This window comes from Zosterops lateralis (genome assembly GCF_965231275.1).
Source record: "Zosterops lateralis genome assembly, contig: HAP1_HAP1_SCAFFOLD_89, whole genome shotgun sequence".
In the NCBI taxonomy this organism is placed as follows: Eukaryota; Metazoa; Chordata; class Aves; order Passeriformes; family Zosteropidae; genus Zosterops; species Zosterops lateralis.
The window spans coordinates 1,194-24,560 of NW_028154585.1; the positions used below are offsets into that span (position 1 = coordinate 1,194).

At 40.9% G+C, this 23,367-nt stretch overlaps 2 protein-coding genes across 2 annotated transcripts in view; one reads left to right on the top strand and one right to left on the bottom strand.

Annotated features, from left to right (window-relative positions):
* On the bottom strand, positions 1-4,433 carry LOC310923525 (uncharacterized protein; the record flags this gene model as incomplete). Its single annotated transcript, XM_083885494.1, has 5 exons — positions 1-98; positions 199-261; positions 1,427-1,729; positions 3,014-3,207; positions 4,333-4,433. Coding segments are annotated over 5 exons (759 nt in total), but the record flags the coding sequence as incomplete, so codon positions are not given.
* LOC310923527 (F-box only protein 15-like) overlaps positions 4,041-23,367 on the top strand; it is a gene marked incomplete at its 3' end in the record, with an annotated part of 24,660 nt that continues 5,333 nt past the window's right edge. Inside the window, exons 1-8 of the mRNA XM_083885495.1 lie at positions 4,041-4,451; positions 7,780-7,893; positions 9,795-9,899; positions 13,413-13,646; positions 13,897-14,106; positions 15,899-16,028; positions 18,307-18,389; positions 19,534-19,679. Of these exons, the coding sequence (XP_083741621.1) occupies positions 4,432-4,451; positions 7,780-7,893; positions 9,795-9,899; positions 13,413-13,646; positions 13,897-14,106; positions 15,899-16,028; positions 18,307-18,389; positions 19,534-19,679 (1,042 nt within the window). The 5' untranslated portion in view covers positions 4,041-4,431. The remainder of the gene's footprint in view (positions 4,452-7,779; positions 7,894-9,794; positions 9,900-13,412; positions 13,647-13,896; positions 14,107-15,898; positions 16,029-18,306; positions 18,390-19,533; positions 19,680-23,367) is intronic.

Sequence of the window (23,367 nt, forward strand, 5' to 3'; positions counted from 1 at the left end):
CTCGGGGTGAGATCTGCATTTCTCCAAGGCATCTCCATAGATCTTATTTGGACTAGAAGAAGAGAAAAGCTCTTTAAAAATCACATAGAACAAGCCACCTGTAACAGAGACAACAGCAGATGAAATGAAAACTTATGAAACCAGATGGAATTAACGAAAAGTGTCTTCTGATAAAGAATGTAATTTAAAAAAAATAACCTGTAACACCAATTCCAACAAGCACCACAATAAAATAGGTAAAGTCTCTTCCAGCTTCTTTCACTGAAATAAAAAAGATAATAACACATAAGTTGCAGCCTTGGATAACACTTGTATGCCTTTCTTACATAAATGCTCTTCTGTTAGTCTGTAGTTCAAACAACGTTTTACCAGAAGAAAAAATTCCAGTAACAGTTTCCATAATGCCACATTGCTGTAAAACAGGCCAAGGAACATCTCTTACATTGTACAGGTCATGTTTACATGTCAGTGTTAAGCCTTATTACTTTCGGTTTGCCAGATGTTTGCAAGATCCAAAGTAGCAATTACTGCTACTTCTTGGGTACATGAGAGCTAGATTTTTTAGGAACTAATGAGGCATTTAGCACTGCAGTATTCACACTACCACCTAAACGCACAATCACTGCAATCCTTATGCAAAGAAAAGAAGTAAAAATAAAAAAGTGAAAGCTTAAAAGTCACACACACTGAAAATAACCGGTTTTATGAATTAGCAATCAATAGAACAGTAAAAGGGGCAATATTAGCCCCAAAACAATATTTTATTTATTAACAAAACTAACTGCTGTTTGATTAGTTTTTATCTTTCAATTTTGATCTAAAGTACAAGTGTCAGTATATACTTCAAAGTAAGTCATATGAGAGTCTCTCTTTCAAAATATTTGAGTATTTGGAAAGAGACTACTATCTTTTAGTGGCAGTGTGCATTTTAGTGGAGTACAAGTTAAGGAGGAAACGTTAGTAACTATTTCTCCTGCAGTCTTCTAATTAGTTGAAGGCGTTTTTTGTAAATCATTTCAAAGTACTTAAACTTTCTGAGGCTAATTATGCAGTAATCACTTTTCACTGAAGTGAATGAGTGAAGGCAATCCATCACGTGTAGTGACGATTTGGTTGGAGGTGAATTTATCCCAACAGCCCTACAGTCAGGCTGCATGTGATAGGTTTTCCTTCTGAAAAGGAAAATGAGAGTCTGCTACACCTTGTGCCTGATAATTACTTAAATCCACAGATTATTTAGAAGAAATCACATAATTTGTTCTGATTGTGCAACGCATATATAGAAATGTAATAGCTGCTCCAAACAATATGATGCGAAAAGAAACCGGCTCGGTGTGCTGAGATTTATTTTTTTTTTTTTCCTAGATACTTGATGTTTGGAACTACAAAACTTTAGCTGAGCAGCGTACAGCATCCTGCGCCTTACCTTTCTGAGCCGCCGACACCAGCGTCTCCTCGTTCAGTGCCCTTTGCACGGACACATCTTTGCTATCGCCGCCAGGCTTTGCAGCTTTCAGCCCTCCTGCCTGGGTCCCGATTCCCCGACGGGCGGCCCTGAGCAGCAGCGGGGGCTGGTGCCGCCGCCCCAGGCAGGAGCAGGAGCAGGAGCAGGCCCCGGTGCCGGTACCAGTCCCCAGGATCGCCCACCCGCGGGTGGCGAGCAGCCAGCGGCCCAGGCAGCGCCGCCCGAGGGAGGCCCGGGGCAGCATCCCGGGCACGGCTCCGCCGCCTCACAGGGGCACGGCCGGGGCAGGCCCGCCGGATGGAGACTCTGTGCCGCTTGCCACCGCTCTCCCGGGGAACCCTCGGGGAAGTGCCCGGGCGGCCTCCGGCCCCCAGCGGCCGCTGCCCCAGCTCAGGAGCCCACCCGAACCTTTGCCGCCGGCCGCTGCTGCCTGCCCCCGCCCCGGCGGAAATGTTTGGGGCGGCGGAGCGGCGGGCCCTGGGAGCGGTAGTTTGAGCGGGCTCCCTCTCCCGCCCGCCGCCGGGAGCGGCTCCCAGCGAGGTCACTACAGCGCCCGCCGTGCCCAGCGCCGCCACCGCCAGGGCCACGGCCCGCCCTCCGCGGGCGGGGACACACCGCCCCTCACAGAGGGGCTGCTGGCGGCGCCTGCCGTGCCCGTCACGCCTTTAAAGCTGTGTTTTCATGCCTGTGTTTTTTCTTGGTCTTGTATGTTATGAATAAAAATGGGCGGAGAAAATATCAATCTCCATAAACGCCTTTATTAATCAGCTCTTATTAATATTTGCCCGAGGGGTTTGGTCGCCGTGGAGGAGGAGAGCTTTATCAGCTCTGCTGCATGCAATTCAACAGAGTTGGAGGACCGACCCTCGCTGGGAACAAACCCCAGAGTCCTGTCAGTTCTTTGTTTTCTCCTGTGGTCTCATCTCTGGTTTGGTCTTTTTAACTTACGGCTAGTAAGCAAAACCGGAGAAATTAGCTCTTTTGATTCCTCAGGGTCTACACGGCTGAGTATTAGTTCTTATCCGTTTTAATTTTACTTGGTTTTTATTTGATAAGGGTTTTTTTATGTTAGATTTCATCCCGGGACGCTTCTGGAGTTTTTAATTTGCATGCGGGATCACCGGGGCGGGCACTTGGAGCTCTTTGCGGCCACGTGGTAGTCTTTGCCGCAGCAATGGCGTTTCGGTCTCACGCTGCTTCACAGCGGCGGCAACGTTGTGGGGGTTTGGGCCGGGGCTTGTGCGGTGGGAGGTGGAACGTGGCGGGTGTGGGGTTTTTCTCTTGAAGCGGGGCAGCGGTCCGGCCAGCTTGGGGACGCTTCATCTGGCCGAGGCGGCTGACCGCGTGGCGGCTGCGGGCAGACAGGCGGCCGGGGCTCTTTTCTTCGCTCCGGCACGGGGAGCGGCTGGGGCTTGGGGAAAGGCTGCTCCGCGGCTGCGGGCGGGGGCGGCCGGTGTTTCTTTGCGCTGGACCGGCGGCGCCTGACTGCGGGCGGCTCCGTGGGCTGGACGGCCGGGGAGCATGGCAGCTGCGGGCGGCTCTGCAGACCCTGGGTTTTCTCCCCCGCCGGCTCCCGGCCGCGGATGGGGCTGGAGAGGGGCTTTTCCGCGGCGAACCGGGGTGGGGACGGGACAGCCGGCTCTCTCCTCTCTCCTTGTCGGTGGCAGAGCTGGCCGCTCTGCCGCGGCTCCCTCGCCCCGTTTCCGACCTGGGATGGGGGGGTGCAGCGCCCGAGAGTTTCTCTACGGGAACGGGCTCCCTGTTTTTAAGGTGGTCTGGGAGGAAAGGTGCCACGTGCCACTGAGGTGGCTTTTTACTGTTTTATTTTTATCATTGTACACGCATATGTGTTAAAGAGATGCAGTTGACATTTCCACAGATAGGGCCGGCTAGAGTGATCTGGACAGACTAAATGGGTGGGCCGAGATGGACGGCCCGAGGTTCAACAAGGCCCAGTGTCGGGCCCTGCCCACAACAGGCTGGGGCAGAGGGGCTGGAAAGCTGCTGGGGGAAAAAGATCCGGGGGTGCTGATCTACAGCGGCTGAATATGATAATATGATATCAGTGTGTGCCCAGGTGGCCAAGGAGGCCAGTGGTGACCTGGCCTGTGTCAAAAGCAGTGTTGTGAGCAGGACTGGGAGGTGATTGTCCCACTGTATTGGCACTGTTGAGGCCACACCACTGAGAGTACTGTGTTCGGTTTTGACACCCTCGATTTAAGAAGGACATTGAGTTGCTGGAGTGTGTCCAGAGAAAGGCAGTGGAGCTGGTGAAGAGTCTGGAGCACAAGTCTGAGGAGTGGCTGAGGAAGCTGGGGATGTTTAGCCTGGAGAACAGGAGGCTCAGGGGGACTTGATCACTCTGCACAAATGCCTGAAGGTGGGACTCGGCCTGTTCTCCAAGAGGAAATGGCCTCAAGCTGTACTAGGGAGGTCTGGGTTGGATATTAGGAAGAATTTCTTCACAGAAAAGGCGATTAGACATTGGAATGGGCTGCTCAGGGAGGTGGTGGAGCCACCTGGTCTGGAGGTGTTTAAGGAAAGACTGGAATCTGCACTTAGTGCTGTGGTCTAACTGCCGTGGTGGTGTTTGGTCATAAATTGTAAAGTAATCTCAGAGGTATTTTCCAGCCTAATTAATTATGTGATTCTGAGACCCGAGCCCACAGTGCCCGAGAGCTCGGAGCTCGCCGTGGAGCCGGGGCGAGGCTCAGGCACCTCCGCCGTCCCCGTTACCGCCTCCCCCGTGCCCGCCCGGCCCCGCTCCAGCCCCGCCCGCCCTCAGCCAGCGCTCCCGGCCCCGCTCGGCCCCGCCTCGGCCCCGCCCGCCCTCAGCCAGCGCTCCGGGCGCCGCCGTTCCGGCCCACCCCGCCCCAGGGCGTGCCCCGGGGGGTGGCTGCCCTTGTTCCTTCCCTGCCCTCCCCGCGGGCGGTGCGAGGCCGGCGCTGTCCCGTGCTGGAGCGGCCATGGCGACGGGCCGGGGCAGGTAACCGTGGGCTCTGCCGGCCCGGGGCCGCCCGCTCGGCCTTCTTCACCTTTAACGGGGAGGGGGGTTTAATTGTTTTCCCTCAGCTCCCATTGCTCCTCTGAAAAACTTATTTCACGTGTTGCACGGCTCTGGTTTCCAGCTCTCGAGTCTTCGCGGCGAGGGCTGTGGGCATGGTACTCTCCTCTCCTGGCCCAGTGGACGCCTTGCAGTGGAGAACGCTGGTGTTGCCAGGTGCACAGAGGCCTGGGGTTAACACTTTTTTTCCTGCCTGGGGAGCCTAAACTTCTGTGTCCTTCAGCTTGGAGGAGATGCTGTAATGGGTACCCACAAAGTTAGTTTAGTGGCTGCTTTATACGTCCAGGGTGGTTTGGGTTTTGTGATAAATAGGAGGGTTTCGCTGTGGAAGGTGTGATTACCATAATTCTTACAGTACAGGGTAGGCTTTCAAAATTTTAAAGCATCAGTCTTAGAGGCAAAGTTGAGAAAACAGATTTTTCTGCTAACCCATTTCTACAGCCTTAGGTTTCATAGCAGTTTCATTCCCCCTGCTGTTTTTTGGGTGGGTTTTTTTGCCTTTTTTCAACCTGCTAATGGATTGGGGTAATATCCACCCTTTAAAAATTAAATTGAAATAGACAGCTGAAGGAAAAAAAAAAACCCACAACCAACCCATGCCAAAACATCATTGTAATTTTTCTTTTTCCCTGCATACGCTTACAGAGGTGGAGGAGACACGTTTTTTCACTACTTAAAACTTTGTGTACATCATTTGAAATGTTTCTCGGAAGACAATTGTTTGCTGACCATCAAAAAACCAAGGCACATTGCAAGTATTATAGGGTATGAAAATGAAAATACTGGAAAAGTGAGCCCCACAGGTTGAAAGCTAATGAAAAAGCAATTGAAGTTGTGCCTCTTGAGTAAGATCATCTCAGTTCTAGAAGTCTCTAAAGAGGGGGTGTAACAGCTGTCATTGACTTTCATCTTAGGCTAATCTGCCCAAACTGTGTCAATGCAACCTAAAAGCATTTTGTTAATGCTAATTTAAAATCTTAGCACACGCAGTACTTGAAAAGTAATTTATGGATTCGGTTGCTGTTTGTTTCTTCACACCTTGAGAATATTTTTGTTTTGGCGAATACAAAAGTTCAGCAGATTTTTTTTAAAATTGAAGCTTACAAAAACAATAGCTATTACATTAAAGTTTTCAAGGCACCCATGGGCAAAATGTTTCTTCCCTCAGATATTTCTCCCTGGAGTGAAGAAGGGAGAGGTTAGTGGTTAAAATGAGCAAGAAGGACAGTCTGTGCAGTTTATGCTTGTCCAAGGTAGCTTATTTTAAAATCCAGAATCCAGCTTCGTATCTGAATTATTTCTGTGCCTGGAGTTTGTGAAATTGCGTCCCTAGAGAGTATGCCCAAACTCTCTGCTTTCAGCATGGATTTAGGGCAGAGTAGCCTGGGATGTGCTGCCCTGGAACATACAGAAGTGATGGCTCTGCTGCTGTTGAACACAACTTGTGTCTCTAAATCCCTTTAACAGCAGTTTGTTACTGCTTCATCATCTAAGTGTTTAGGGCCTCATCATCTAAGTGTTTTTGATAATGATACATTAGTAAAACCCTTTGTTTGATCTCCAGATTGTATTTATTACAAGACTACTTTTTTGTAGTTGTTAATGTAGTTGGTTAGCACCCAAGCTCAAATGTGCATGTCTTTTTGTTAAGCTTGTAACAATTCTTAGTAAAGTGTCTTGGATATTTTTGTTTTGTTTTACATAGCACAGTTGACAATGTAGGCCAGCGCTGTTAATTTATTTTGATTTTTTTTTCTTTAAGCATAAATCAATCTTAAATCAAGAACTTATTAAATGTATATGATAACCATATACTTCAAAATTAGCTATTTCCCCCCCATATGGATTGGTTGCCTAGAAACCCCGAGCTGGTTTGACCAGGTGTTGGAAATCTGCTGGCAATTTAAAGCGTCAGTAATGCAGTGAATGGGGAGCTCTGCTTGTTCAGTGGCATCCGAGGGTATGAAGTGTAAGGATTTGGTTTAAGATTGAAACTCTGTCCCCATCTTTCTCTGTGGATTAATGATAGGATTTGTTTGCAATTACAGCTGACAAAGACCTTTCTATCAGAAAACTTGGAAAAATCTGTGAGCAGTTGGATTGTAAGAATTTGTGTTAGAAATATGCAAAGTTTCTTCCTTTTCTATCCCAACTGTGATGTGGAAATGTTGCCAGAGCAGGTTCTTTCACCATGGTGTGCAAGAGACCAATCCAGACATGGAGTTATTTGATGTATTTACAGTTCTGCACAGTGCTGGGTGGCATTTAGCAAAGGAAGGAATTAGTTCCTTGGCTACAAGCTACATAATTCTCTTATTAATTAATTTTCTATCTTCTGTTGGTTAACAATTCTCTTGCTTCTCATGCTGATTAGTTTGCATGCTCAGTCTTTCTCTTTTTTGAGTCAGTGGTGGCAGTCTCACATTTCTGGAAGCTGTAGTTGATTTCAGCACAATTGCTGAGTTGGCTTTAATAGTTTCTTCCTTATCTTGGGAGTTGTTCCAGGTATCCCTCTGGCCTGTAAATTCTGCATTCTTTGTGTCCACTCTCAGTGGTCATCCTTCTTCCCAAGCTTTGTTAACCTCTCACTACATCTGAAATCTTTGAAGCGTGTCAAGCCATAAACCTTACTAAAGCAATTCTACCGACAAGTAATTTGTCTGTCTAACACCTAGACATCCCTTAGACCTTGTTAGCTGCTCTCTGTTTCATGGGTTAAATCTCCTTTCTTTTTGTTTATGCTTGAAAGGATACAAATTCTTTTTGAACCTCAGCAGTTTCTGAGGAAGTTTCAACGTATTGTTTTTATCTGGTATCTTTTAATCGCTTAGCAAAGTTGAGTGGCTCAAAAATGTCTCTGGAGTAATGTTGTGAAACAGAAGAATAATCAGTGAGTTTGACTTGCTGCAGGGGCCTCAGTGGAGCTTGGCTGTAGTGGCCACAGGGGTGCAGCTGTCTAAGGGTAATAAACCTCTACCAGATTCAAACTGATTTGGGGGAGCAGCAACACTATTATTGCCTTTGCCTGCTGTGAGAGATCAATCACAGGGTTGACAGCTGTGAGTTTAAATCTGAATCTTCCTGATGCCAGGTATTTTAACTTGGGTGTAATTGTTCAAATCATAATGATTGCCACGTGGTGTATTCCCTGCATCCTGCCTTGGTTGAAGTGTTGTGTCTAGGTGTGCACAATATGCGTATTTCTTCATTTTGTGAATATGTGTTAACAGCTTTTCCTTCTTACAAGTAGGTTAAGGACCTTTGCTGCCAGGCCTGGGGAATGTTCTGAAACTGTAAATGCTGGCATTGAAAGTCTGTATTTGACACCTCCCAGAAAACTGAAACGAAACATGAGCTTTGAGAGGTGAGTATGTCTGTGAGTAAGTCACCCTGTAAACTGCCTTTTGACTGCTTGCAGTAATTGTATTCATATCTTGGAGATTTCTATGTCAAATATTCTGAGTTGAAAAGATTTTCTTTCCTGGCCTACTTTGGGATCCTGTGTTCACCTTCTAATGTTTTCTGGCATGGTTCTCCTTTGTGTTATTTGCTAGGTTCATAAGGATTATGTAGGTTTTCCAAGCCATGTGAAGCCTTCAGCAACTTCTTTGGAAGTCATGGGCAGTGTTGTTCCTTGAGAATAAAAATTGTTATTTTATTACTTCAATAAAAGCCAGATTGGAATTAAACTTCATGTGTTTCTCTTGGTTATTGGTTGTCATCAAGTGTATCTTAGTGTATGGAGAGGCTGAGAATGGTGGATTGGGATAAAAGGAGGGAGGAATTACTGGCTGCTGCATATTTACTGCAAGGTAAATGTTTCTCTTCCTGCTTGGCAGTGAAAGAGTAGTTTCAATATAATTATGAGTTGTTTTCTTTTTGAAAATTAGTTACATTTTTACAAAAAATATTCTAAGACTATGTTACCTGAAAAAGCAATTAGTTTTATACATTTGATCACTACTGTGTAGTGATTTCTCTGTTTTGCATTGGATGGCCAGTTCAGCACCTCTATGCTGTCTGACTGGTGTGATAGTGAGAGAAAAAAGAAAAAAAAATCAGCTTCCTTCAAAGGAGAAAGAATACAGCTGTAAAAACTGCTGTTGAAAATTCTGGATCAAGTATATTATTTTAGCTAATTTGCAGCTTTTTAAGGTATCACTTCTAAATTGTCTCTGGAATGAGTGCACTAATTGCTTTGGACTTAGAGTTTATGAGTTATTTCACATAATAACAGTGCAAGTTTTTGCATGTTATTTCTATGTCAATGTAACTAAGATTGTGAGTTTAATACAAACATTGAGGTATTGGCGTTGTTGTGCTACCCTTTAAAGCTCTCTGCTTCTGAAACAGTGTCATAAATCAACAAGTGTTGCAAATAACCCCGTAGTAAAAGGACAAGAGGCACAGATGGGGTGTTGACTTTCACAGCACCTTTTATTTTCAGCAGTGATTTTGATGTGGCCATACTCAATGCTCAAAAAAATTAAGAGTATAAAATGCGTGTATTTTAAACTCTGCAGCTATGAGCTACTGCTCAAATTGTATGAGGTTCATGTCTGCTAATGCAAAAATCACTTTGGCTCAATCCCAGGGTGTGTTCTGCTTGTCATGCCTAGACTGGCTCCTGCATTTCAGGCAGCCTTCCAGATGCAGAGACATTGGCATTTTCAGGATATCACTTGGCTCTTACTTTGAAGTTCACATCTTTCTGCTGACATAAATGAAAACTGCACAAGACCCCTGAGCACGTACAGTTTGGAGATGATGATGAGGTAGAGCATGATCTTGCTGTTAGACTAGGACATTTCTGTCCTGGTGCGTTCTCAGGCCAGACGCGGCAGTCAAAAGGGAGAGTGAATGTATCTGCAGTTTTGCAAATGCTGGTGATTGTGGAATAAACGTTAAAATCATGGTACAAGCAGTAAGGAACTGAAGCTAAATGAGATAGTTTCATATCAAACATAGTTAAAGTTAACAAAGTCTAATAAAACCTCAAACTTACAACTTTTTGTGTAATCGTGCTGTGCCACTGGAATAAGTTGTGATGAATTATTTTAGGCAAATGCCACATACCAAAGAGTGAAGTTACAGCCCAAACTCCACAATTTAACTCTTTAGGTGATTTTTTGTTTCATCTGTTTACAACCTGCTGCTTTCCACCTCTTCTGTTTTTGTCTGGTTTGAAATTAAAATTCTCTGCCATTGTAATTTCTGGAGTTTGCAGGCAAGTCTAACAGAATTCCTCTTTCTCTTCTTTTCTAGCATGCCATCAGAAATGCTGCTGAAGATATTTTCCTATTTAGATGCTGTGTCCCTACTGTCTCTTGGTTGTGTGAATAGACGCTTCTATGAGTTGGCCAATGACAAGTAAGGAAGAGAGAAGGTCTCAGTTTGTGCCCTAGTTGTGTTTACCTGAATTATGAGTCTTTCCAGTTCAGTTTCTCTGATGCCAGAGCACCTCTGGGCAGTTACTCTGCTGAAATTGCCCTGCACAGCGTACAGTACATGTTGCATGCAATTCTAGCTGTGCAGGGCCTGTTGTTTATTGGGGGTTATGAGGCAAAAACTAAATCCAGTGCTTTGAAATGTTGGTGTTAGCACTTTTTTAATTTTAAAATTTCTATATATTTATTTGTATTCACATGGACCTGCAGAAACTTTTCGGTTCAGGTGATCCTTAATGGTGTGTTGCCAGTAGCTTTATGGAATTGTAGCTTTGACAATTTTGAAGTCCTGCATACTTTATTCTTTCATTAGATTTTTGAAGAGGAATTGATTCAATCAAATGATCCACTAGTGGTTTTTATCTGTTGCTCTGTTTGTGACTCTTTGGTGACGTCTAAATGAGAACAAAAGAGACAAAGATAAATACCGACACGTTTTTTTAATAAGGATTGCTTATACAGAGTTCATAAATTGCTCCAACCAATATCATGATAATTTTGTGAAAGGGTAAAGAGGAGAGACTTGGGTTGGTGTGTGATAACTAGGATCTGGGCATCCTTTTCTTTGTAGGATTCTACTGCATTAGTGTTGTTTGAATGAGAAAATGTCTTCCTCTATAGGAAGTTGCTGTACCAGGTATGAATCTATTTCTCCCTTATTTACTAAAAATTGTGTGGTGAATTAGTTGGTTTACCTTGGCATTAATACCTTTAGAACTGATGAGTTTAAAGGGAAGATCTGTAATCCAGATTTAGGTTTTGAGGGTAGATAAAAATTGCATAGTTGACACAAATTACCAATCTTGGTATGTGTTTTCCACTTCAGGATGGTGAAGCAGGATAAAATCACTGTGGCTGTCCAGGGGAAGATGATTCATCTGTCTCCATCTCGACAATGTCTGTTTCCATTTTCTAATCTCAATAGAGATTAGTGTGCGTGCACAAATGAGACTTTGGAAAGAGTTAGTTTCCCTTATCTAGGAGCCTGACTGGTTCAGGGGGGACCAGGTAATTTCTTCCTGATGGATTTTCCTGGACCTTCTCAAGACCCTGAATCTTGCAGTGAATGAACAGAAGTTTTAATGGGAGTCACTGCATATTTCTGTGACAAATCTGACTGTGGTTTTTAGGACATTTCTGGTGTTCTGGATGTACAGGGAGCTGTCCTTGTTGCAACAGGACCATCAGTCTTTCATTGTGCTATGTCTGTGCTGCCTAATGCAGTGATTTGTCTTTGGGCTGTTCACTTGAACAGTTCTTGGCACTGATGTCTCTCCAGTGTAACTATTGAGGACAAGGAAATGTTTATGACCCTCCCTTTCTGTACCCTCCTTGTCACAGCATGGGATATTCCAGCCTTCCTACCATGCAGTGTGGGAAGTTCATGGGTATGGTCTGCCTGTGAAGGCCTGAGGATTCTGATCACCAGCAGAACGTGCTTGTGTGAGAGGAAGTGAGAGCACAGGGCAAAGTCTTTGCCACTGTGGTCAAGTGATGACTGATGATGATGTGTCTGATTCTGGCATCTGAGTTAGCAGTAGAAGATTTGTTTGGTTTGTTGTAGTAATGTTCAGTAAGAGACCTTGAGATGAGTATTAACAATTTGAGGCAAGAAGGGCAGGGCATGTATTCTGCTGTGAAAGAGGCAAACTTGTGCTTCCCTGTTGGATGCCTTTTTGATTTATCTGCCCTGACTTCTTCAGAAGTTGAGGATGAAGGGGAAGTGATACCTTCCTAAACACTTGTGATTCCAAGTCCTCCTTCATCTTCTTCTCTGTCTCCCTGCCCTAGCTGAATTTTTGAGTTTCTTGAACTAATTTCTTTGCTTGCCCAACACTGTTTTGGGAAAGGAAGATGCAATATGTTTCTGAGAGTGAGGATGAACATGGTAGGTATTTGTCCTTAGTCTATCTTCAGTCAACTAAATTGCCTGAGCCTGCAACTTCAAAATGCAGGAAATGCCTAGTACTAAGCCCTGTCTTTTCAGCATCATACAGTAAGATGCAGAGTATCTCTCTCCATCAAAGGATATCTTTTTTTGGGAAGGAGTTTCTAGTTATCAGGAAAGTTTTATAGGAGGTTATTTTACTGGGTGTTTTAGGCTGGTGAAGACCAATTGGATGATACACAGCTCAAATTCCCCATGTGATGTTATGTTAAGGACATCTCTCCTTTTTTCATGACTGGACAGTTCTAAACTGCTTTGGAGTTAAAAAAAGAACTTTCCCCCTCCATCAGAAATGTTTTTATACTGTCTGGTAACTTGGCTACCCTTTATGGTCTTAAAGTAGAAGGATTTTAAAACTTTGTTTCAGTTATGGGGATTGTTCTTTATGTTACCCTTCCCACTCTGCTTTTGGTGAATGGAAGGTTGAAAACTCATGTTGACTGTGAACCCACCTTTACCAGTTATGGTAACTTATTGGTCTGTGTGTTTTAGACACTTTTGTCTTAAAAAATGGCAGTGGGGAATTCTGTATATATCTGCAGAGCAGCAGGCTGGGAGGTTTTTGCGAAATTCCTGGGTCTGCTTGCATCAATAACCAGAGCTGGCTCTCAATATGTGGGGAGTTATTCTCAGTAGCTAATGAATTGAGAATGCTTTTGATGGGTAGGAGGCAGTGTGGGATGGATCTAGTCCTTGAATACTTTAAGGAGAAGGGAAGATGCCATACCATACATGCTAGTGTAAGTTTGCCTGAGGATAAGTGAGAACTGGTAGCCTTGCTGATAAATGGTAGAAAATGTCTCAACTATTTGTTGCCCTCACTAGTAATTTTCTTCAGTGCAGTTATGTACACTGTGTGTCTAGCATTTCAAAATTAGAAAACTTATTGGCAACCTATATTCACAGATTATTGATTGAATTTTTGTAGGTTCCTGGACTCAATGTTCTGTGAATTGTCCTAGAGATACTGGGGTGTGAGGGGCTGAAATGTGAACTAATAGTTTTCCTGGCATGAAAGAGATGAACCCATCATTACAGTCACATATTTCTTTGACTTCAGAAAGTCATGTCTTCTCTGGGCTTTTCCAAAGAGAGTGCAGAAAGGATTGAAATTACATTAGTACCACCAAACAAAGGTGATTCTAATTGTCCTCCTCAGCTGAACTGAGAAACTTGAAGTCTACAGATGGTCTTTGTTGAATAGGAGATATTAAACCACTTTTTCCACTAGCTGATTTTCTATGAGGAGGACACATCATTGTTTTAGGGTGGAATTTTCAAAAATTTCTGCTTAACCTTTATCAGTTTTCACTTACTTGCTGACTGACTGTGCTGTCACAGAGCTTCATCCTGGATCCCATATTTTTGAGAAGACAGACAAGACTGGTTTTTTGCTAACACTATGCTCAGTGGTAGCTGAGATGTGCATGTAAAAATGGAGTGACTATTCTTGAAATTTACTCCTCTTTATTCTATTTTTATTTTCAGTGGAATTTGGCTGAAACTTTATTCCAATTATTTGCAACCAAAATGGAAAATGAAGTCTAAACAAACAGAAGCTGTTTCTTTGGGCCGTGCTGCTCTACATGATAAAAAGCCTGGGTACTGGAAGAAAGAATACATCTTCAAACAAACGTGTGCCTTCAAGACTAGAGTAATGCGACTCGTTAAATTTCTAGATCCTTACACAGGTCTTCCATGTAAAAACACAGAAGCTATGAAGTAAGCAATGCCTTGTCACAAAGATTTACTTCAGAACAATGTACAAAACATTAATGGCTTGGAGTAGTATAGAATTAGAGCTATAAAATGTATATCATAATGGAATGATGCAATGATAATCTATAAATGACTGAAACTGAGTCGCAGTTAGTAGAAATGTAAAAATTCTGTTGAAAGCATAGTTTAAATTTTATCACTTTGAGAATTTGTTTTTAAACACTCCTCTCCCCTCTCAATTCCTAAATAACAGAGTCTCTGGCTTGAGTTGGATAATTGTTCTAAAGGACAAAAATGGAAAAGAACATGTAGTAGAGAATCCAAAACTATCATTTAAGGACACATCTGTTACCATACTTTGGTATGGTACAGACTGGCCATGCTTGGACATCCTGTCAACCCTAAAACTGTTTGGAGTTACACCATTGTTTCCTGACCAAAACAGACCTCCCAGCAAGAATGGGTGAGTTTTAATATAGGATTTTTGAGGATTTTTTGGGTGTAACTGATTGATAATATGTCTGTAGGACCTATCTGACATTTGTTTGATTCAATAAGTTAACCCTTCATTTGAAAGCCTCCCCGCAGTAGTTCTTTCTATGTTCTTCTCTTTGGTAGAGCTTTTTAGAGAGGAATAGTAGAAATAGTATAATCCAGCAAGCTATGGCATTAATTCATAGGTTAATTGGCATGTGATATGCAGGCTGATAGGTCCTGACTTGGAAAGCTGAATCTAAGCCCTAGAGCATGAAAGAAAAATGTAAATCTAGAAGACTTTATTGTGAGAAATTTAGCTTGGAAGAGTTAATCAGTATTTATGTGGCTACAGTCAGGTATTCTATGTTGTTAAAATTTATTTTCTGTCTGGTAGGTGTGTATATGAATTTAGGGAACTTGATGTTTAACTATGTGTGCAGTCTTCAGTACATGCATATGAAGTCACACAGTCCACAGCATGTCCCTTGTTTTTTAATTTACATGTGTACAGTGGTTTTTGTCATTATATTCTAAAAAATAAATGAAAAGTGTTTATTTGAGGTATTTGGTTGCTGTCAAGGAGTTTTGCCCACATCTGGGCCTGTGTGTATAGTAGGTACAGAGTCAGCTGCCTGCTTCTTACACAAAGCCCCTGGCCATAGAGCTCTGAAAAGAGGGAATTGGTCACCTACAAAACATCTGGTTCTTCAACCATAAGCAGAGTATATACTTATAAAACAAATAAATCAAGAGAAGCCTTTTGTATAAAGTTAACTGAACAAGTCTTGCAGTCAAATTATGTGGGAAATGTAGTTGTTTTACCGAGATGATGATTCATATGTAGAAAATAAAAAAGCTTGCAGGCAGTTGATGTGTTTATTTCACAGAGTTACAAGTTTTAGAAATTGTGACTAGAGATGAAGTCAGTGGTTTCACCAATTTCAGTATGTCATTGTTTAGACTATAAGGCAGTAGTGCAGGGACAGGCCTGATTGACTTAAAGATGGAAAAGGTTGATGTTGATCAAGAAGAAATGTTTTACTGTAAGGGTGGTGTGACACTGGAATGGGTTGTCCAGGGAGGTTGTGGATGCCCCATCCCAGACAGTGTTCAGTGTTTGATTGTAGGTGGTATTACAGTGATACTATGTGGAAGTCTAGGAACTGTTTTGAATATAGTAAGAGCCTGAGTCTGAAAAGGATTTGAGGAAGACTTCTTCATTCTGAGTAGGTAATGCAAACTCTTACTTACTGCCCTTTTTTAAAATGCATCATTAGTTAATAAGAGTGTTCATGAACTTATATTTAAGATTTTTTTGGAGCTAATGGCTTTAATTATAGGTAAAATATAGAAAAAAAATCTAAAAAAGGAAAGCTTCCTGTAGCACATACTTTTAATTTATTATATGTACAGTTTGATACTTTCCTTTGAATTTTGCTTCTCAGTGATTTCATCTAGTATCAATAGAGTATGAAAAACAAGTTATAAAGTAATTCTGTATCTTGAAAAATTGGGCAAGTACGTAAGTTCTTTTTTTAAGCATGTTTTAGAAGATCGTAGTGTTTTTTATTTCTTTTCTTGTTAGGGGTTGAGATCCTGCTAGTACACTGTGGTTGTTCAAATGTATGGTTTATGATTCTGCATGGCAAATGCTTTCAAAACCATTTTCATCATGTGCTGCTGGTCAGACTTTACAGTTAAAAATGAAATTAAACTGGACTTTTACATGAATAAGGAGACACAGCCTTTTTACTTCATTCTGTATGTTCTTTTCAAAGACCTCGTCGATTTTCCTTGATTGCTGAATACCCTCTTGGCAACCTGACTGAAAGTAGTGTCTCAGTTGGTGCTGATGAGCTTGTCCAGCTCTTCAGTCTGAGTCCAGGACTGTTAGTAGGAATTTGGAAGGTAAGATAACATTTTGTTTCTGTATTTTATTATGATTTGAATGAAAAAAAAAAAAATTGGCTTGTAGTTTGGGTTTGAGGAGGGCTTTTTTTTTTTAATCTTCCTTTTTTTTCCCCTTTGGATTTTGAAAGATCTTGTCTAAACTAGTAACCACAAAACACATGTAGGGACAGTAAGTGGAAGATTTATTGTATCCTGAAGAGCTGTCACAGGAGTATATATACTTTTTTAAAAAATCCACTTCTAATTAAGAGATCAGTTATCTATCATTCCATATTAGATGCTGTGTTCAATTTTATTTATTTTACAGTCTTCACATGCCCAAGTTTGATATGCTAGAATAATTTTAAATGGAATGGTTTGAGAAAAGAAGTGCTTCTTCCTCTGATTCGTGCCATTACCTGCCCATGCCACTCAAAGTGATGAGTTCCCACATAGCAACTTAATTTTAATCTACATCACCAGGTAGCTGTATCCTGCTCCAGCAGCAGGAATGCTGTAAATGGTGCCCTTTTGGGGGTATTAAATTCTTGGTATTAAGAGTCTAGGTTAAGCAGTTAGCCTCTGTAGGGTAAGTGTAGACGTGAATGTCTTTAGAGGGCAGTGCCGAACATCTGAAGTCGACTTCAGAAGGAATCTGCATCTTTGCATGGGATGCACTGGCACCTCTGTGTCTGCCTGTGGCTATGTAGGTCTGGGTGCTATGGAGGCCTGTTTCAGGTGTTCTGCTCTTGGTCTGAATTGAGAGGTGGTAGCCCTTTTTTCCTCCCCTCAGCCATGCTCTTGATGTAGACTTAGGTTATTTGGAACTTTCCTAAGGGAGGCTGTGAGCAGTTCCTCAAAGTTGTGTCTAATCTCCAGCTGCAAACATGCTGCCTCAAATGTACACAATCGCCAGAGGCAATGTTTAAAAGTGCAGAAGGACTATTTCTTTCACTCCTACTTAAAGGTAAGAGTGAAAATCCATTTCCTGGAAAACTTGAAAACCTGACTGGCATAAACCCATTATTGGTTGTTTCAGTCTGTGAAAATCTCTGCTAAGTGAACAGCCATTTCTCTCTTATCTTCAGACGTTTTGTAGATGGGTGCCCCTGTATTGTTGGCTCTCTGGTCTTGCTCATGCATTGGCCCCATCCATGCTCAGAAAGAGAGATCTTTCAGCACCTGGAAATGGTTCAGTCATAACCAAGTTTCACATCATTGTTAAGAATCGAGTGCCTCACTCCAATATATTTTCCCTGCTTGCTTTTCTGAACAGCAGTTCTTATTCTCTGTGTAGGCAGAGTAATATGAGGTAGTTAAGTGTCAGTGGGTGTAATAATTGTAAATGCCACACGTCTTGTTTTTTGCACATATCTGCATAACAGAAACCAAGGGCAGGTTATGTGGGCCTTCTGGTATTTGGACAGAGAAAGACTGAGAAATTATGAGATTGATAGATCTCCCTAGTTAAATCTTTTATAGCTGTAATTTTGCACTTTGAAAATACAGGAGCAGTTAAAAAGCCAAAAGTTTGAATAGAGGATGTCATTTTCTGGTAACCCAGAGAGATGAAAACAGTAGTTGCCCACATTTCAGGAGAGTAATAGACTTCTGGCAGGGAATTATTTTCCTATTGACTTATGTGTTTGGAAATGCAGGATTTTAAAAAATGCATTTAAAGAAAAAAAAAACTTGATATCCTAGTATTGTGTTCTTGAAGTAAATATATACCTCTGTCTCTAGTTTTCGCATTGATGTTTTCTCTGTATAGACATCTGTAGAAGGTTATGTTTTTAATGTTTTCCTAGGACTAAATAGTCTGGTGAAGACATGTTTTTTACTTTGAAATTCACAGTTTCTATTGAATAATTCTGTATTCCTCACTGATGTTAGCCCTCTTTGGAAATAGTTCTTTACATGGGAAGATAATCTTGATGTTTCAGCAGTTGGGAGTAAGTGCAGTTTGATTTTGTTTAGGTATCTTTTTAAAAGTGGTTATTAGAAGCTAGGGGCAATTCTTGGAGCTCTCATAATTTTTGCCTAGACATAGGTAGTTTCCCTCTCTTTCCCTGTAATACAGAAATTCTGTAATCTTTTATATATATTCTGTACTCTTGTGAAAAAACAGTAAAGGTTTTAGGAGTCCAAGTATTAAAGCAAGCCATTACTAACATTATTACAGTAACTGGCAGAGTAATAAGCGGCAGCATTTATCTATGAATTTTAATGCTCAGAAAGACCTTGTGAAAAAAAGAATTTCCAGATAAAAATACATATACTTTAATTAACTTTTCAGGAGAAAAATGAAATTGCTTTTGTTATGGCGAATCTTCATTATAATCAACTTCTTGAGAGAAGCATTTTGGGTTCTGCTACTGTGTAAGTTTGGTTTTCCTTTGTGGGAAGTAAAGATAACCTTTTGAATAAAGCTTTGAGTTTTACAATTAAAATTGCCTGCTGGTAAGATGCTTATGTTTAGGCAGTAATTAACTATTCTTGTGTAATATAAACAACAGTTACAGTAAATACAAAAATGTAGAAGCATTTTCATACTAAAATATTGCCATCATTATGCTATTGTGGAGATAATTTAGTTAAAAAAGTGTACTAGTACTGGCTGTATTGAGAAAGTTAGAAATACACTGCCCATACTTTCTCCCTTTTCATAAGCAGTCTTTTTATTTCCTCTTCCTATCTGAAACAGTGATAGAAAAGAGGGAGACATTTCAGGAAGTAGAGAAGTAATCTTTGGCTGTGTAAGAGGGGAGAAAAATTCTGGTAAACTGGTGAGGTGCTTGCAATTATCTTTTAGTCCTATTCAGAGAGTAGCAGGGTTTCCTATTAAGTGTTTGTATATGTGTATATTGCAGTGTATAATGTAATACCTGTTTATACATTATAAACTGTTTAAAAATACAATTTATTTTTTTTTTTTTAGCTTTAGAACAGTATTTGGGGAATTTATTTGCCACTCCGCTTTCTAGTCAGATACTTTTGTATCTACCAGTAGTCTTAAATGCCCACTATAACTCAGTGTGGCTCTTCTCTCACAGAATGTAAGATTTAACACCTTCTCTCTTAGTATCAGATTGGATCCTGTGTAGAAGTTGCTCAGTTGCCTCTGGCATGTGGTCACTTCAGGTCATTTATGTGCAGTAGTTATTTAGTTAGGCACAGGCAAAATAATTTCAATATTTGCTATTTCAGAGAAGTCTCTAGAGCTAGTGGGCTTTTAGATTTGTAGTTAAGCTGATGCTTTTTTCTTTGTTGAAGACAAATCCGTGTTTTGAAGTTTAACAGATGTACCTTTTAAAGTTGACTGCCATATTTTCTCCCTTTGGCTGGGCTGAACAGCTGATCAGCAGTTTTAGACACTGTATTAGTTTAAAAGAAGTGTGATGAACTAGAGATGTTTGATTTCAAAACTGTCTTAAGATGACAGTCTCAGTGTAGGGCTGTATGTTACATCTCTATTAAGTCATGTTCCCCCTTGCTAAATTCTATTATTTTTCTTTTTTTCAAGTCAATATACTCCTCCACCTAATCAACCTTTACTGGATGATATTGACTCAGAGTATGGACTGCATGAGTACAGCCTGCATCTTGACCTTCATGGCAGAACCTGCATGTACCTGTGTGGATCATTCAAGCGCCTCTTCTGCAGAAAACGTAAAGTTGACAGAACAATGATGTTTGTTTTAGAAATGATCCCTGTCTTTCCTTCTTGTATCCAGTTTCTCTCTTTTAAGGGGTGAAACTGAAATGGAATTTTAAGAGTAAGATGTCTGTTAGTTGTGTGGTTTCTTTATATCTGCATGGTGCTTTGTGTGGCATCCTAAGGCTGCTCTGTAAGAAGTCTGCCCATTGTTACATTTTTATAGTGTCAGGCCTGGGACTGAATTCTTCAGATTGTCAGGGTCTTTTCTTTTAGTTCTCTGCTGCATTAATAATGCGGTGGCATAGCTCTTGGTGCAGGCTGATGTTTCTTTCAGTTGTATTTTATAAAGGAGAGACAGTTTGTCCTCGTACAATTTGGAAGCTTATTTCTGTAGAATTCTCCTTGAGTATACTTTGGATGCACAGACAGATTGAAAATATAGATAAATTTGTAGAAGTTACTGTGAACTTTAAGATCTATAGGTTTTTTTTGGTGAGCTTGAGGTTGCCTGTTCTGGCATCTCGTCATTGTGTGGTAAACAATTTCAGTCATTTTTTTTAACTGCTGCTTCATTCTGTTTTCAGCACTTCTTTCCATGAGACGTGATTGACCATCCCTGTTATTCTCATACAGCCCAAATTCATAATTGTACTGAGGTTTTGAAAAATACATGTGTGATCTCTCTTTTGACATAACTTCAGCATAAATTCCTACAGCTACATAGCTGTCTTTCTGTAAGCAGAGACAGATTAAAATATTAAAATTAGACATTGTCATGAATTTAATTTATAATTAAGTACTGTAAATTAATTATTGCTCCCAAATAATTTTTTTTTGTATCGGCAGTAATTTTTTTTATCCACACTGCTGAGCAGTGCGGATTGCAGAACATGTTGTTTTTCGGTCAGTAGAGGGCACTGTTGTCAGACGTGAGCGCTTTTACCGGGCTACAGAATTTCCCCGTGATTTGGTTTGGTTTTTCTCGTTGGTGTTTGGTGATTCCAAGAGCTGTCATTTAGATGGCAGCCTTGTGCAGTGTGGAGTGTAGTAGTCCTTGAACCTGAAATATACCTGAAATACATTTTTCAGATTCCAGAAAAGTTGCAAGCTTAAACTAAATGAATAATTCTACGGCTAAAACTTCAGTGAAAGTCTATGCATGTAGCAAGAAATCTTACCTGAAGTGTTGTGTAGTACAAGAATCCTCTTTATATTATCAGAAAAAACCCCAAAACTTCTCAAAATTGGCAAGAGGATGGAGTTTTTGGAATTGTGTTGGTTGTTCTGGTTTAGCTGAATGTCATATTTTGTTTTCTAAAATGAAAATGTTATGCTCCTAGCAATACAGTTGCACAAGAAAAAGTATTATGTGGCATACTTCCTTTCTTGATACCACTTTCTTGCTGCTTAGAAGCTACTTCCACAAAAGATTAAGCTGATAAGCTGATCTTTATGCAAATTTTAGGAAATGTCCCTGAGCTACAGTTGTGATGCCATCTCACTTTGCAAGTTACAGAATCTGTTTTATGCTCACAAGTGTTTTCTGAATTACTGGTTTTGTGACCTTCAGCAGTGTGACAGCCACCAGATTCTGGTCTCACAGGACATCAGGCAGCTGAAGCCATGGTTCTGCAGACAATAAGCTCATTTGTCAACTTGTCCCTTCCATGTGCTCACACAATAATTCCTTGTGGAAAATGCTTGACTTCCTCCTGAAATGGTGTAATGATGCAGCATATGGTTGTCTGCTGTCACATTTTTCATTCTAAGTTGTTGTTCATTTTTCTCATTTTGGTGAACATGGTGTTGCTGAATGTGGTGGCCAGGTTTGTCCAGACTGGTTGTGTTTGCTGGTTTGTGTTTTGGTTTTAGGCTCCCTTCTAATAATATTCTTTGTCCCTTCCTCTGGGAGGACTCTGAAGCATGGAAGTCTGCAATGTTCTTGTCTTGCTATTTTTGAAAATTCTCTACTGAGTCCAGTTTTATTTTAAATTATAGACATGCCCATGGCAATTTCTACAACTTGAGGCACAGATCAGTTGTCAGCTATTATACTGTTCTTTTACTTATTTATTGGTTTTCGTTAGGGAGCTCTAGGCCTTCCTAGGTTACCAGAGAATGCCCATTTGTATTTTGCAGAATAACTGATTTATTTGTTCAATATTAATATTTATCTGCTTTTTGTTAGTGTCTATTAGTATTGAGCTTCATTTTGCTACTCTGTTTGCAATTCTTTTTGCAGAATTCTTAATATTAAATTAAAAAAGTTATGTCACACTTCATTGAACCAAGTAGATGGAGTGTATATGGCTTCAGATTTTTTTTCTGTTATTAATACTTACATTACAGTAATTAGCTGGTTTGCCACTGTTTGGGCTGGGGTTTAGCATTTTGTTTTATTCTCCTTTTCATGTAAACAGAATTGGCAATATGGTCTCACTGGCAGATAGTGTAGGGTGAATATGCTAAATACTTTGTAACTGAATTGAAAATATTTAGAAAACTTTCCTTGTTTTCAGGAAGGTATGACAGGCTTTTCTCCCAGAAGACTCCCAGAAGCTATGAATCCAGCTTCTTAATAAATACTTTTGAAGTGTATTTACCTAGGTTTTCAACTTTTTAAGCACAGCTTTGTACCCACATGGTAGTTTAAGCTTTGACTTTTCAATGTCATTTCTTGTTGATGTAAACTGATGTGATGTGCTTGCAAAATGTGAGAGTTGATTTTTGTGTATTTAGAGAGCTTTTAAGATTTGTTTGTAAAATTTCATATCAAGCTTTTGAAATGTTTTGCTTGACCTTGAAGTTGAAAGTTTTTTTTAAACTTGAATTTGCAAGTTTAAATAACCATTTCAGTGTCTTAAGGCTGGTTGTTGGCACCAGAATTAGTGTTAAGCACAGCTTTTCCTCTGAAAATACCAATCAAATGACAATTTGCAACAAAGGCTTGGTTAGCAAAACAAACTTCCTTGGCTTTTAGCTAAAATAAGTACTCCGGAACTATTGGTCTATTTGTTTCTTTCCCCTGAAGTTTGTCTACATGATATATGTTCTTTATTACCTTTACTTGGAAATATTTGTTCCCTATAACTTACTCTGCTGCTTTGCTGCTATGCGTGTCTTGCATAAACCAAGGACTAGAGATGTTATAAGGGGACAATGAAACAAAGTCTGGATCAGGCTGAAGAAAGCCCTGTCCAATTTGCTTTCTCTGTGTTTCTCTTCATATGTTTAACATAGCTTGTTCTGTCCTTTAATTTCATTTTCTTATGTGACTGGGGTGAGGAAGGGAAGACTTCAGTACTTAGCCTGCAGTTCCTTGCTTGTTTCTAGGCAGACTTTTCCCTCCTCTGGAATATAAAGACTGCAATGGAGCTTTTATATTAAAAAAACCCATATATAAAGACTGGATTAACCAGCCCATGAATAATTAGCCTTCAGATTCTTGATCTGTTGCCTATTTCCATTCTGGCTAAAGTTAAGAAGTAACTATAATACACCTTAGCCAGCTGATCTATCTAGCAGTGGTGTATTAATGTCATGCAGTGGCAGTGATGTCCTGGGCTTCATTAATTTATTAGCAGAATGCTTTTTTCAATCCATTTTTAATCCATTCAAACTTCATTTGATTTGAATGAGTAAGAGAAATGGCCACTTCCATTCAGACTGGAATTGTGGATAACCAAATAGTCATCTTAG